This window comes from Mustela nivalis (genome assembly GCF_964662115.1).
Source record: "Mustela nivalis genome assembly, chromosome: 7".
Classification (NCBI taxonomy): domain Eukaryota; kingdom Metazoa; phylum Chordata; class Mammalia; order Carnivora; family Mustelidae; genus Mustela; species Mustela nivalis.
Window position 1 is genome coordinate 106712552 of NC_139026.1, and position 14797 is coordinate 106727348.

At 49.3% G+C, this 14797-nt stretch overlaps 1 protein-coding gene across 10 annotated transcripts in view; it reads left to right on the forward strand.

Annotated features, from left to right (window-relative positions):
- CRACR2A (calcium release activated channel regulator 2A) overlaps positions 1-14797 on the forward strand; it is a 204635-nt gene that overhangs the window by 120336 nt on the left and 69502 nt on the right. For all 10 annotated transcript variants that reach the window (XR_014313624.1, XM_082737960.1, XM_082737962.1 and 7 more), the window contains 3 exons: positions 3230-3438; positions 11793-11904; positions 12278-12461. Coding sequence is in view for 9 of the 10 variants with exons in the window: in XM_082737960.1 (XP_082594086.1) it covers positions 3265-3438; positions 11793-11904; positions 12278-12461 (470 nt within the window). In the remaining variant the exon portion in view is untranslated. The remainder of the gene's footprint in view (positions 1-3229; positions 3439-11792; positions 11905-12277; positions 12462-14797) is intronic.

Sequence of the window (14797 nt, forward strand, 5' to 3'; positions counted from 1 at the left end):
TAGTTGGGTTACCTCAACTTGGAGAGTCTGCCAGACTTTCCCCTTCCTGTGTCCTGGCCTGAAAACTCTCTAGGCAATAATAGGGTGCCTTTTGTTTGTTTCTCATTTGTCGCAAGACAGGCTTTGGGCTAGGGTGAGATGAGTAAGGGCCCTAGGGTACAAAACTTAAGAAGATAATTGCTCTCTGATACACAGTTTTCATAATGGATTTCTCTTTAAATCTCTTTAAATCTTAGGTGTCTCAACCTTAAGAAGACACTCGCAGAGTTATGCAAGTACAGGGCTAGTACCGAGAGTCATTAGCTTAGCCTAGTCCTGACCCTGCCGAAGGCTCATTGTCCTTCATTGCCCGATGGCCAGTGTCTTCAAAAGCATTTTTTAAAAATCTATTTTGTTTGGATTTTTTATTATTTCAGTTGGGAAAGTAAATGCAATCCCTGTTACTCCACCTTTTCTGGAACTGGAAGCCTGAACTTAATCTTTATGAGATAAAAATCCCACCTATAGAGCTCTCTGATTGAAACAGAAATGTTTTGGGGCATCCCTGCAAATAATTCAGCCAAAAATTGGTCTTCCTTTATTCAACAGACAATCAATGAGGAGCTACCATTTACCTTATTCTGGGCTAAGAACTGGGGTTAACATCAAAAAAGACTTGGTGCCCATCTAGGCATTGCTTACAGCTGGTGCTTTGGAACTCTTAGATTGGCTGTCTCATGCCACACATCATCTGTGACATGGGTTAGGGAAGGCAGAGAGCCAGAGACAGTCAGACTTAGAACTGACTGATCACCCCTATTAATTGCCAGGCCCAGAATGGCTCAGGAGCTTACTTAAGCTCACATTGCTATGTAGTCTTATTTTGAGGGAGATTGGATCTAACCCAAAATACCCTCCTTTACTGCCAGTTACTGTGACTGAAATCCCACCGTTGGAAGCACATTCATTAACGGGGGGGGGGGGGGTGTCGTCCATGTCTTCTTTGTGTTTCCATTTTTCAGTGTTGTCTCAGAGCCTGCTACAGGGTAATCAATAGATGAGAATGAATGAGTGAAAAACATGAATGGATGAGTGAAGGAATGAGTGATAAATGTTAAAATGATGAACATGTTCCTGGAAGGTGATTTAGGTTACCATCTGTTGGTGACAGACCATTAAGAGTAAGGCCTAGCTGGGCAATGTGGTATAATTATACTAGACCTTGATCCAAGTTGTTTAACCTTTCCCAAACTCAGTTTCCTCATCTGTATGATGAGACTTTTAATCATACTTACCTTACGGAGAGATATCAGGTTCTATCAGGATGAAGTATGTTAAGGGGCCGGCAAGAGAAAACCCTCAAGGAATGAGAGGTGTTATTAGTCCAGTCTTCTGAGAACAGCAGGTGGCAATGGGGTAGGGACTACTGGATGGCAAAGACCTTGAGATGGTCCTGCCTAGGTAGCAGGAAGACATAGACAACTCTGCTCATGCTGTGCATTTACAGAAGCTCAGATGTCACCATTGTTATTATCCCAAAGCCCTTCCTAAGCTCAGAGTTGCATGTAGATGTTCTGGGCAATACACATAAGCTAAACAGAAACAACCCCACTCTCTTGGGACTGGTAACTAAGGCAGTTAGTTCCCTTTGGGGAAGAGAGAGTAAGAATGTTAAATCTGTCTATGATTAGGTAATGGGCAGTTCACACTTTGTAGGGATGAAGAGAAACACGCAGTTCCCAAGGAGAGGGGCGGCTGGTCAGAGGAGTCCGATGGGAGCCCATCATCCTGCCAGATGGAAAGAGAAGATGAAGTCTGCTGTACCTTGTCTGGGTTCTGCTTCACACAGTGCATCCCTAAGACCAGGAGTCATCTTCTAGTTCTGGGCCCACAGCTCTTGACACATCTGGCAGGTGGAAAATGTTGACTGCAATCATAGATTACTTTGGACTTATGGTGTAACTGAGCCAGACCCCTGGGCTCAGATAATCAGACAAATTCCCCTGCTGATGCAGTGACTTTTCCATCTTTTTTTTGAGCATGGCACAAGAGACACAATTTAGAACTTCATTTTCTGCATTTCCTCTAAGTGCATTATAGTGTGTATCTGTATTTTAATATTCAAATACTATCAAATACTGAAAATGTGGACCTAGCCTACTTCCAGAAAGTCTTGAGATAGAAAACTCCAAGGACTGTGATATTGCCTTTCATCATATTAACCCAATTTTTGTATTAAGAACAATTTCTTCAGTTGAAATTTCATAAACTCACAGACAGAGGTAGAAGGGACCTTAAATACAAACAGGTCCAGTCTTGTCATTACACAGATGAGGAAACAGAGACCAGACAGGTACTGACTTGTTCAAGGTCATCTAAGCGGCTGAGTCCAGACCAGAAGTAGGTTTCTGCAAACCTTCTTCTATAACATCACATCACAATGCACCCCTTGAAAAGACTCCTGGAGGGGCTTTCAAAATCAGATCAGTGCATAGGATTTGTGATTCTGTGTTGGCTGGAGACAGCCCTGGGTGTCCCCCAACTACACCTGGCAAGTCCAGGAGAACAGGTAGCTCCTTGTGGGCCTGGCACACTTCCATCTGTCAGCTCTCATCTGCAGGCTCCCAGACCCCAAGGAGGTCTGCAGCATGAGCTAGGGGCTCACCACGAGCTTGTTGATTGTGAATGACCTAGAAGATGCTGCATCTGAGTGAGGAGGGTTGTCCACCCTTGGGAGTGCTGAAGGGTCAGGACAATATAGGATTAAGAGCAAATCCACGTTCAATGAGCTTGGATCTAAATCTCCTTTTTTGCATTACCTTGCTCTTTGGCCCTGGTCAAGTCACTCCAATGTCTGAGCATCAATAACGGGATGATGATGATATCTATTTCAGAAGGATATGAGAAGTAAGTGAGAAAATGTGTATAGAAGACCAGGCAGGCCTGGTGCCTGCCTCCGACTGAACACTCAATAAATGGTGCTCGTCTAGCAGGGTCTGTTTCGTGCTGTCAGTTTAAATGGGGAGAAATTGTTTTCAGGCTTCCTCTACCCAGCCACCTCCTTTCAATCTGGAAATGTCTGTTTTCTTTTCCCCCCTCTTCTTTCTCTGATGGGCTGGCTGATCTCTGTGTGATCACAGCACATTCCCCTTTGTCCTGAGCTGCTAATGAGGAGGTGGCTGCTAAGAGAGGCGGGTACACTCACTCCATCCACACCACACCCACTGTCTCTCTCATCTTCTGTGTTCAGGTTCTGCAAAGACTTGAAGAAACTGACAAACCCGGATGGCTACCCCTGACAGGAGAATGGTCTCTAGACCCCAGAGACCTGGCCAGGTTGCAAAGGAGAGTGGGGCCTGCCTGGGTCCTGTCGAGGTGGCACTGCGGAGCAAGGCATGGGAATTCTTTCAGACCTGTGACACAGAAGGCAAGGGCTTCATTGCCAGGAGGGACATGCAGGTAATGCCAAATGGCATGGGTCTTGGGTTAAGGGGCAGAAAAAGAGGCTGTCTACTCTTCCCTGGAAAGAGGCATTAGACCAAACTCTGCTGGGAGCCAGATCTCCTGGGTTCGCTCCCTTTCTGGCCTTTGCTTGCCATCAGACCCCGAGATTGTTTTTCCTCTCTGTCTCAGTAACTCCCAGGACTGTGGGAAATGGCGACAGCATCATAAGGGACTTGAGTAAGACAATGGAGGAGAACCTTTGGAGACAAAGTGGAAAGGCACCAGCCTGTGGCTTCACTACAGAGCCCCGAGCTATGCCAGGGTGCTGTGTGTGCGTTCGGAGCAGACCCAGTGACAGATGCAACGGCCGGAGAGGAAGGCCCTTCTGGAGCTCCTCTTATCTGACCCTCGCCCTCACGCCCACCGCACTCAGCCCCTTGTCAGTAGGTCCCAAGAGAGATACTGCCGAACCCCAGTGCACACCATTGCCTGGTGCTGCGCTCAGCAAACTCTCTGCAACAGGCTAGAGAGTAAGGATTCGAGATCCTGTGGGCTGTGAGCACCGCCATGACCGCTCAACACCATGTTGCTCCTCGAGCTGCCACAAGCAGCATGTAAACAGATGAGCACAGCTCTGTTCCAATAAAACTTTATTAATGGACCCTTAAAATTTGAATTTCACATGATTTTCATGTGTCACCAAATATTCTGCTTCTTTTTTCAACCATTTAACATGATATTGTATGCCTGAAACTAAGACAACGTGGTATGTTAATTATACTTGAATAAAAAATGTAATAAAAATATAAAATCCATTCTTAGTTCCATGGCCATAAAAAAAACAAAAAACAAAAAACAGGTGGTGGGTCCGATGTATAGCTCGGGGGCCTAGTTTTGCCAACCTCTCATCTAGTGCCTTTCTACCATTCGTGTCAAAAGCTTACTCTGGGGTCTTACTTACGTCCTTCATGCTGCAGTCATGATTTCAACTGACATGAGTAAATAAAATGCATCCTCAACCAGAACAGGCTGCGAGCAGCCCTTCCCCAGCCTTCCCATCATTTGCTTGGTCAAGAGCATTTCGGGGAGCGGGGAAGGGATACATAGCCGAGCTGTTGGAAGGGAAGTCTTGCAGTGGCCAAGCTTCCTTTTTTAAAATTTAGCTTTTCAGAATATGCTGAGTATGGGCAGGGGACTGTGGACCCTAGTGGGCTCCAGCCCCGTGTGGGCTCACACTTGGGAGCTGTGAAGAGCTGAGCTGGTGACCTGGCAGAAAGGCAGCTGGTCTTTCTCTCCTGGGCCCCACAGGATGGTGTTTTCAGGCTTCAGGTGATCCCAGAACTCTTTCACCATAGAATAGCTGCACAAATTGAGGGAAAAGACCTGGAGGATGGGGCCCGCTTAACCTGCAAGTGAGCTCAGAACACCCTTGTTTTCAGTAGTTGACCCCCCCAGTGTATTTCTGTCACTGGAACTCATTCCCCAAATCGCACTCCCCATGGAAAGTCAGACTCAATGTGCTTTGAGGAAATCTTGATCTGACATACCCTGTCTGTGAACTTTGTAATCGCCTTCATAGGTCTGCGGTCGTGGTGGCTGGTGGTGGCAGTTTTAATGGCATGCTTAACTTTTGATGATCCCTTCTAAAAAGAAAAGGGAATTCGCATTTGCCAAGGGTCAGCTCTGGGCCACATGCCTGGTGCAGCTCAGCACTTTGCTCTGGATATATCCCAGTTAAGCCCGCTGAAGCCCACTTTTTAATGAAGGGAGGAAGAGGTGTGGTAAATTTAAGGTATAAAGTGTAAATTGTAAGACATCCTTTGTATTTGACCTGGAAGGTCAAGCTGAAAGGATTGACCAGGATCCTGGAAGGATCGAGCTGAGATAAACGTGGAGTTTCAGAGATAGGACTCAGCTGCATTCCTCCTCGGTCCTTGCTCCCGACCCAGGCAGGAGAAGGGAAGAGACCTCCTACCTGGCATCCGTGGCATTTTTTCCTACCATCTCTTTTTTCCCCGAAGCTTCTATGTACTGTGGACAGTGAAGCATTTGTAATATTTAGTTCTGTTGGCTGAGAAAGTGCTATCAAGAGCAATTCTGCTGCTGTTCTGTCTGGGGGAAGAGGGGCTGGAAAGAAATACGGGGAGAATCATAACCCACTCCTAGCCATCCTGGGCTCTCTGTGGTAACTCTGTGTGCCCCCTGGTCCACCTGGGCATAACCTCCAGGCATCTGTCTGTTGCCCATCACTCCTGCACAAAGCTGCTTTACCAGGAGGTCACCCCACTTTGGTTGATGACCAGCTCCTCAGACCTGGCTGCCACCACCTTGCTCACCCTCAGCTCCCAGCCCAGCCTCACGGGAACTGGGAGAAGAGCTCAGAAGACACACACACACACACACACACACACACACACACACACACACATCCAGCCACCAGGAAAAGCCCTCTGAAGCAAGGAATGGCTCTCAAGGAAGGAGAAGCCACGAGCTACCTGGCAGGGCCAACCTAAGGGCTAGACGAAGTGGGTGGAGAAGCAGAGTTGGAACAAGCCCATTCTACAAGACTGCCACAGTGTCTGAGCCCCGACAGTATGAAGTCAGCCCACTCGGATAGAGCAGGGACCACAGAAGGATAGGAGCAGAGTCCAGGAGAAGCTTTTTCCTTTGAGGACCCTGGTGCAACTTGGAGGGACCCGAGGCAGGCTGCACGGAGGGCAGGGGTGCAAGCCTTAGGCTCAGGCCCCAGGTGCAGACATTCTACCATAGGGTCGGCGGATGAGAGAACCAGCCTGTGTGAACAGACTGGAGGCAGCGGTTTGAGAAATCTCCCTCCATCCTCTAGGAAGAACCTCTCTGGGTTTCATGGGGATTACTCCAGGGCATAATTGGGGTGAAGGCTGCTTTGTGGAGTGAAATCTACTACAGTCCTACACAAGCAGAGTCATGAGGCTGAGGGCCCCAAGCAGAAGTCAGTCCAGGCTCCAAGGGACAGAGAGACATGAGAAGCCAGGTTGGAGGGCATGAAAGAACTCTTTCAGCCCAGAGAGGGAGACTGGGTCAGTATGGGCAGGAGATCTCTCTGAAGAAACCTAGAGCCTCAAAATCTCTGTTTCCTTGATTTTTCCAAGTGAAATGATGACCTACCAAGGCCAGGTACCTGCCTCCCAACACTGCCTAGAGTTCCTAGACTAGCCAAACTGTTAAAAATCATCTAGGAGTTGGCAAACCAACCAAACAGGTCCTATTTGTGCAAATAAAGTTTTATTGGAATGCAGCTCTGCTCCTTCATTTGCAAAGCATCCCCGGCAGCTTTGTGCTACAATGGCAGAGCTGAAGAGCTGTGACAAGGACCCAGGCCCAGACCCAGCCTAAAATATGTACTATCTAGTTCTTTGCAGAAAAAGTTACATGGTTCCTGGTTTAGGTTAACAAAAAGACTTTCTAGGATTTTTAGAGCAAATTGAACCAAGTTTTAACCCTGAATCTGCAAATTCACGTAGTAGTGGTATGTGAATTTGTGTGAGTCTCTTAAGCCCCCGGGGCCATAGTTCCTCATTTGTGAATTATTTATAGTGCCTCCCAGCATCAGAAGAGAATTAAATGAGTGTGTGCACGAGAGCACTTGGCCCTGAGACTGGGACCTGGAAGCCCCTCCGTAAATGTGCACGCATGTGTGTTGGGAGAGCGAGGTAGGGACTCGCGCCCCATGTCTCATCGCAGTCCTTGATGTGGCAAAGTACACACCACATGAAATTTACCATCTTAACCCTTTATAGTGTGCAGCTCGATGACATTAAACACATTCAAGTTATGCACCCTTCACCACCGTCATCTCTAGAACTCTCAGCATCTTCCAAGATGGAAGCTCGGTGCTCATTAAACACTAACTCCCGTTGCCTCCTGCCCGCAGCTCCTGGCAACCACCGTTCTACTTTCTGCCTCTATGAATTTTACTACTCTAAGTTCCTCGTATAAGTGGGGTCACACAGTATCTGACCTTTTACGACTGGCTTATTTCACTTGGCGTGATGTCTTCCAAGCTTATCCATGTTGTAGCAAGGCTCAGAATTTCCTTCCATTGTAAGGTTGGCTAATAGTTCATTGTACCTGTCTGAATACTGCATGTTACTCGTCCTTTCCTCCCTCAGTGGACACTTGGGTTGCTTCATGCCCTTGCATGAAAATAGCGCTGCTATGAACAAGGGTGTGAAGTACTCGGAGTCCCTGATTTCAGTGCTTTAGGGATGTAGCCAGAAGTGCAATTGCTGGGTCACAGGGTAATTCTATTTCTAATTTTTTGAAGAACCACAATACTATTTTCTAGAACAGCCAAACCATCATACGTTGATTTTAAGTGCAAGTTGTCTTATGCTTCCTTGGAGATAAGGAAAAGGCGCTCATGCTCAAGAAGGAGCCGTCCACTCATCCCCAGCTGGTGCTGTGTTTGTTTGTGTCTGGTCCACACCACTGGGGCCATTTTGCTTCTTAGAGAACATTTGGTGATGTTTGTAGATATTTTCAACTGAAACCACCAAGGAGGAAGGTATTACTGGCCTCTGCTGCATATCCTATAATACCCAGAACAACCACCCTCCATCCCACAACAAAGAAGGAAGCATTCCAAGATCTCAATAGGGCGGAGGTTAAGAAACCCTAGGCTACACCGAACAGCCTGAATGAAACACGTGAAAGCACAAAGCTTTAAAGGTAGATTTCATCTCTTGTACCTCGAATTTGCATCCTGAAGATGTTTGGTATGAGAAGAGAATGGTTGGTGCTGAGATGGAGATCCGAACAGGATGTCATAGAAGCCTCCAAAGGAGGGAGACTTTAATTCTGGCTGTAAAGTTGGATTTCTTCTGGTTCTCTCTCTCTTTCTCTCTTTCTTTCTCCCTCTCTCTTTTAAAGATTTTATTTATTTATTTGAGAGAGAAAGAAGATGCACAAGCAAGGGGGAGGAGCAGACTCCCCGTCGAGCAGGGAGCCCAACTCGGGACTCGATCCCAGGACACTGAGATCACAACTTGAGCAGAAGGCAGACACCTAACCCACTGAGCTACCCGGATGCCCATGGTTTTCTCTTTAATGAGTTTCCCAAAGACGTGTTGGAGGCTGTGCACCCATTCATTTTCAGACGCAAAATGCATGCTACTGGCCTTGTGGCCAGGAGGGTTAGGGGCTCTGGCTGATGAGCAGCAGAAGACAACATTTCTCTGTGGTTCTGGGAGTCCCAGCCATTGGCACTGTTGCAGGATTGCTTCCTGTTCCAGGTCCTAGAAAATGTCCCATCTACAAGACCTTGCCAAGAATCAGCAAGTGTGCTCCTGGTCACAATCGGAAGCATGAGAGTCCAAACCAGTGTTCCCTAGATAAGAGTTCAGGGTCTCCTGACATCACTTTTAGCACTCAGTTGTTTACTCGTTCATTCAACAAGTATCTGAATACTCCACGTGGGTCAGCACTGAGCTCCCTGGGAACAGGATGGTGAGTGAAAATGAATGGGGTCCCTGCCTCAGAGCTTCCAGTCCACTGAAGGAGCAGACATTCATCAACTAGTCGCATCTTTCAGGATACAAAATACAAGCTGACCCGAGACTGGTGAAAGAAGGAACATGTGTTTGGGGGACTCACACAGCCTGGCCTGCCCCGAGGGCTGCAGAGCCTAAGTGGGGCAGGAATTCAGAGCCAGCTTGACGGCAGTGGAGGGAGGCAGGTCTGCAAGGAGCAGTGGGTTTCTGCAGAGCTCCGTGGGCATGGGACGTGTTGGCATAAAGAGGGCAAGCTGACTTCCTCCCCATGGCTCCTCCTTCCCCTGCCCACCTTTCCAGATGGGAATGGAAGTGAAACAGGATGTACAAAGGAAACAGGGTCTCTGGAAGCCTGGGGCATGGCGCTGCTGTCAAGAGAGAATTTTGGTGGTAGCTGGGTAGGCAGGGGATGGTTAATGCCCAGTAAGGAATTCCAGAGAGAACATGGTAGAGGACCATTTGACTCTAGCTGAGGCCCTGAATGCGAAATCAACTCTTTAATCCCAGTGCTGGTCTCCACTGTGACTGTAGGCAAATCTGGAGCCTTGCAGGCCAGCCAATCGGTGGAATGAATCATCTTGTCCCCCCTCACTCTGCTTACCTCAGTTGAAAATGTAGACACCAGGTGCCCAGGGGACAAGACCAGAATGAGTTGGTTTTACATGGCTTGCAGGTCCTGAGAACAGAGATAAATAAGAGATGATCACAGGAAGGGTAAGAACTACAGGGAGGATCTAATATCGTTTCCCCAGCTTCACTGACAGCAGAAAAAGGAAACCAGCCTGAGTTGTAGACCAGAGAGCCTGGGATTTGGTGATGGAGGGATTTGTGCTAGACTTAGGAATGGAGCCTAAAGGTGGGGTATGACAGCTAAAGAGAGGAAGGGTCCCCACATGTGGGGTGGTTTTGGTGAAAGGCAAAAGGAGGGTCCCACCAACCTCGGCAGCCCCCTTGCAGCCATTTCTAGCTTTAGCACACCATGGATCAGATTGGGCGACCGCAGGCTGACGGCGGGGAGGGAGGGAGGAATGAACCAGAGTCCAGAGTCGCTCGGGCTTTGACTCTCCCTCCCATGTGAAGCCTTTGGTTTCCAATGGAGCTAATAAGCCTCCTCCTTGTAAAATTGACTCACTCCTCACCCCACATTCTCTTATTGTGGCTTTTGAGACAGTTGGTTTATGGATTGTTGATAAGCCTGCGATTCTGCTGTATGCTAAGCAGAGGCACTTCTAGAATCTTTGCACGCACTCTCACTCCCTTCCTTTCTAAAAAACTCATTCATATTTAATTCAGTTCCCCTAAATGGCTTCCGCATCATCCTATCTTCCCACTTTGTAATGCATCGCAGTCTCCCTTAATGTACGACCTGCCAAATTAAACTTTATGGCTTATGAGCTAGAAGATTGCCATAGGATCAAGCCAAGTGTTCTTGCAAGTTATGTTATGGGCTTTTACACCTGCCAGCTCGTTTTCATTGTTCAGATGGGTATGTATCTTCCTTCCTACAGCCCCGTGTTCCTTGTCTTCAGCTGTCAGTCACTTGCATGAGGGCAATTTTGTGTAGCTGTCCCTTAGGTAACAGGGAGGAAGGGGGAGGGTCAGCTGGGCCATAATGAACTCCCTTGGGGAGTCCTCGTTTGGAGACTTAGGTTATTAGGGTCTAAGAGAACACTCGCTTCAACGATGCAAATAAGCCTTGGCCTGGGGCCACAGCACATCAGGCAGAAGGCCAGAGGGAAGCATCAGGAACTCAACCACTAGCTCCTCGTCCCAGCAGCTGGTCCCTGCCCTCCCATCCTGTGTGGTCCTAGTCAGGCCAGGATTCAGCTTCGGTGTTGATTTATAACTTCCTTGCACACTGTCTTGTCCAATTCCCCTTTAGAACACACATGGTCTTGTGGGGGTTGATCCCTTAAGCCAGGGGCAGTTAACATCCTTCTGGGAATTAGTTGAGAACCAGTAGGAAGCAGAAGAAGGGAGCACAGCCTGGAGTGACAGGTGTGGTTCACTTACATGGAAGAAGGGGGCTTACCCAGCATCCCCTCGGCGCTAAAGGATCGAAATGTGTGTCCACAGAAACCGACAGACTTGATGCTGGGGCCCGGGGATTGTGAGTGCCTCCATCAGGGAAGGCTTCTGAGAGCGTGAAGCCTACCCACATCCGAGCAGGGGAGCTGGCATGGCAGGGCGGCAGGGCGTGCGTGGGGAGAGTAGGGAAGACTGACAGTGAAGCCTCACTCCTCTGTCATTCACTTGCTGAGAGGCCTTAGTGGGTCAGTGGATCTCTCTGTCTCTCTCAGCTTCTCTGCCTCTTTACCACCTTTTATTGAACATGCACTGGGCCTGTTCTTTCGTTTACTCCCTTGTTTCACCTGACACCATGTCACGCAGCTATTATCCTACCACAGGAGTCAGTTCTGAACCTTTTCCATCCTTTATGGTTGTGAGGAGGGCCAGCTTCAGAGTCAGACCTGGATTTGACTCCTGGCATTGTTACTTATAGGCTGGGGGACCTTCGGGCAGGGAACTTGAACCTCACTCTTCATCTATAAGGTGAGATAATAATGCCCACCTAAAGGATTGTCATGAGAATTAAATACAAATACACCTGTTTATAAACTTATTGATAAAGACGTATTTATAAATCTAGCAAACTGCCTTGCACACCAGTAGGCACCCAATAAATAGTCAAAGCATTCAAGGGAGAGAGAAGGGCGGTAACGGGGTCTTTGTAGGACAGGGCCAACTCTAGACCCTTCCGGCAGCAAGCTCTGCAGTTCCAGGGCAGCCCTCCCTGATGATCTGAATGTTGACCACCGCAGTCTGGATTGTTTGCAGAGGCTCCATGAAGAGTTACCACTCAGCCTGGAGGAACTGGAGGACGTATTTGACGCCCTGGATGCTGATGGCAATGGCTTTCTGACGCCAGAGGAGTTCACCACTGGATTTAGTAAGTTCCAGTGGGTGCTGGGGCCCCAGGGTATTCATCTACCTAAAGCTGTGAGAGGTTCCCGCATCCACCGCCAGATCTGTGGTCTGTATAGTCCAGGCTTCCTTGCCCTCCAGAAGTTTCCAGGCTCTGGATTATTTGGGCCTCCTTTCTGTGTCCACGTGGGCTGTTTGTACCACTGCTCTCTCCGTGCCCACTACACGGTCACGGCCCGATCCCCTACCACCTGAGAAGGGCAAGTTTGGCATAAAAGGGGGAACCAAAATGAGATTTCCAGCCTCTACATCTCCTTTTCTTTCGATGACACCAGTGCACAACACAGTGGGATGGCTGCCTGGTTCATTTCAACCTGGGTCTGCCGTGTATCCCCCAGGTCACTTCTTCTTCAGCCAGAATAAGCCGGGTCAGGAAGAGGCAAGTGAACAGGTGGCCCGGCTCCAGGAAGAGAAGGTATATCAGTCCAGAGGGGAAGAGCACGTGGGCGACACGGATGAAGATGAGGAGACCCAGTTCCAAATGCTGATGGACAGACTTGGAGCCCAGAAGGATTTTGAAGAGTAAGTGGCAACAGTGATTGGGAGGGGTGGGGCCCCACCCAGGAACCACCTTCATCTGCCCATGCAACATCCACATTTGTTCAGAGCTTAGCCAGGCCCCAGATTCTGGGCAGCCAGCTAGAAGACTTGCCCCTACAGCTTGCCCTTGGCCAGCACTTGTCTCTGCTTTTTGCATTTTCTCTCGGGAAACGGTGCTCAGCCCCTACCTTCCCACTCTCCTCACTCCTACCGTATGGCATCAGCACAGTCCTTGGCTCCCTGAGGAACGCTGTGCAGCAGAGGGCCGTGCCAGACCTGGAGGGGCTCTCTGTGCATTTTGCTGGGGTTCCCCCATTCCTGCCAGCTCACTAGCATTTCCTCCTCCCCCTGGAGCCAGCCCCGGGTCTCAGGGGCTGCAGGACAACCTAGCCCGCCCTGCAGTGGCATGCTCCTGGCCGAGGCTTCTCACGTGGCGGCATCTGCCCACCGTGCCCCGGAGCCAGAGCAAACCCGTCAGGAAGCCGAGGCGGGAAATTAACCAGTTTTACCAGCTCACCGCTTGGATAATCAGCAACTCAGCTGAAAATTTCAGATGGCTGGAGCATCAAATAAAACATAATACCCCCATTTCTTTTCCAAAATGCATCTGACATTTAAAATGAAATGAAATAAAAATAGGATGAAATAAAATAAAAAGTGAGGTTGCAGCTGGTGGAAACCAGTGGCCTAAAAACGCAGAACACTCTTCTCCCTTTTCCTGTTGCCTTTCACCTTTCCATTTCTGGGCCTCTCGTCTTGGCTTGGATGTGTGTTGCCGGAGCGGGAATGGCCTAACGATTGGAACTCTGATGTGTCCCAAGCTTGGGAGAAGAAGGAACTGTGGTTGAGGATGATAAAGAAGTGGCGGGAAAGGAGGGACCTGCACACAACACGCAGGCCAGAGCAAGAATCTGTCGCTCTGTGGATTTTTGAACCAACAATTCGGTAGACTGCGTCAGAGTTGGGAAAGGACAGGCGGAGGCCTGGGAGAGAGCCCAGGGAGAGGCCCTGGATGGGCAGTGTACTTGCCCCTAGGGCAGGGGGGGTGCGATTCCAGGACCCCAGGATCATGACTTGAGCAGAAGGCGGACACTTAACCATCTGAGCCCATGGACGGGTGCAGGTGGGTGGGAAGCATGGTAGTCAGACACCCCACTCAGCTTCTCTGAGGACAAGATGTCAGAGCCCAGGGACCACTCAACGACCCTGGGAAGCCTCCTCCTAGAGGAGCAGGAGGAGAGGGCAGTGTGGACAAGCCATGGCACTGTCATGAGAGAGAGGCACCTCTCCACCCACCTGTCTGTTTGGGGCCAGCCCCCTTCCTGGCAGGGCTCTCAAAACAGAGTTCACCCGATGTTCCTCAGAGGGCCTGTCAGAGGCCAGTGAGGAACTGAGCCAGCATGAGGCATCCTGGAAAAGAAGGCTCTAGGGAAGGCTTCAAGGGTGGTCACAGAAATTGATATGCAGAAAATGGCGGCCAGCACTCTCCATCCCCACGGAAGCCAAATGGAAGGCAGGGGGCGGGTGTTGCAAGAGGGGGATGGAAAGACCACCAGGCCCCAGAGAGCATAAAGGAAGCTGTGAAGACTTCGGAGGTCTTCAAAGATTCACTCCCCAGAATGGCTTGTGTGTTGTTCTGGAAGCAGGCAGATGGGTCACCTGACCTCCTAGAATCCTGTCTAGCCCTGCCCCCTACACCCTTTCACAAGGAGCAGAAGCTGTAGACCAGGTGTCTGGACTCCCAGTGGTCCGACTGGTGGAGTGATTGGGCAACTTATGGAACTTGACTTATTTTTCATCAAGGATTGACAGATTCGTCCCTTCTCCAGAAATCTGGGGGCGGGGGTAGGGGAGGTAGTGTGGCCATGACGAGGTGGTTCAGAGAGCTTTGGAAGAGGGTCAGGTGGGTCTGCAAATCTCACTGGAGGCTCTAGCCAACTGTCTGTCCCGGCAGGAGCTTGACAGATGTGAACAGACAGACCGAGGTGGACCTTGATTTTATAACTCATGTACATCATAAGGGCATCAGTCTGCCGCAGCCATGGGAGACCATCGTCATATGTCTTTGGGATCCTTGTATCATACCATCTCTTCCATATCTACAGGACAGCAAAGTTCTGGGAATGGAAAAGCTCCTCCCTCCCCATCCCTTGTTTCCTGGATCACCTCTTGTCCTCTCAGCGCTGGGTTCCAACAAATAAGAAGTACTCATTGGGTGATGGGTGAACGAGTGTTCCAGACGAGCCAGAGGATAGCAAGGGAAGGAAGGAGGGAGGGGCAATGGATCAAGTAGCCAAGTATCCATGGGGCAAGTATCA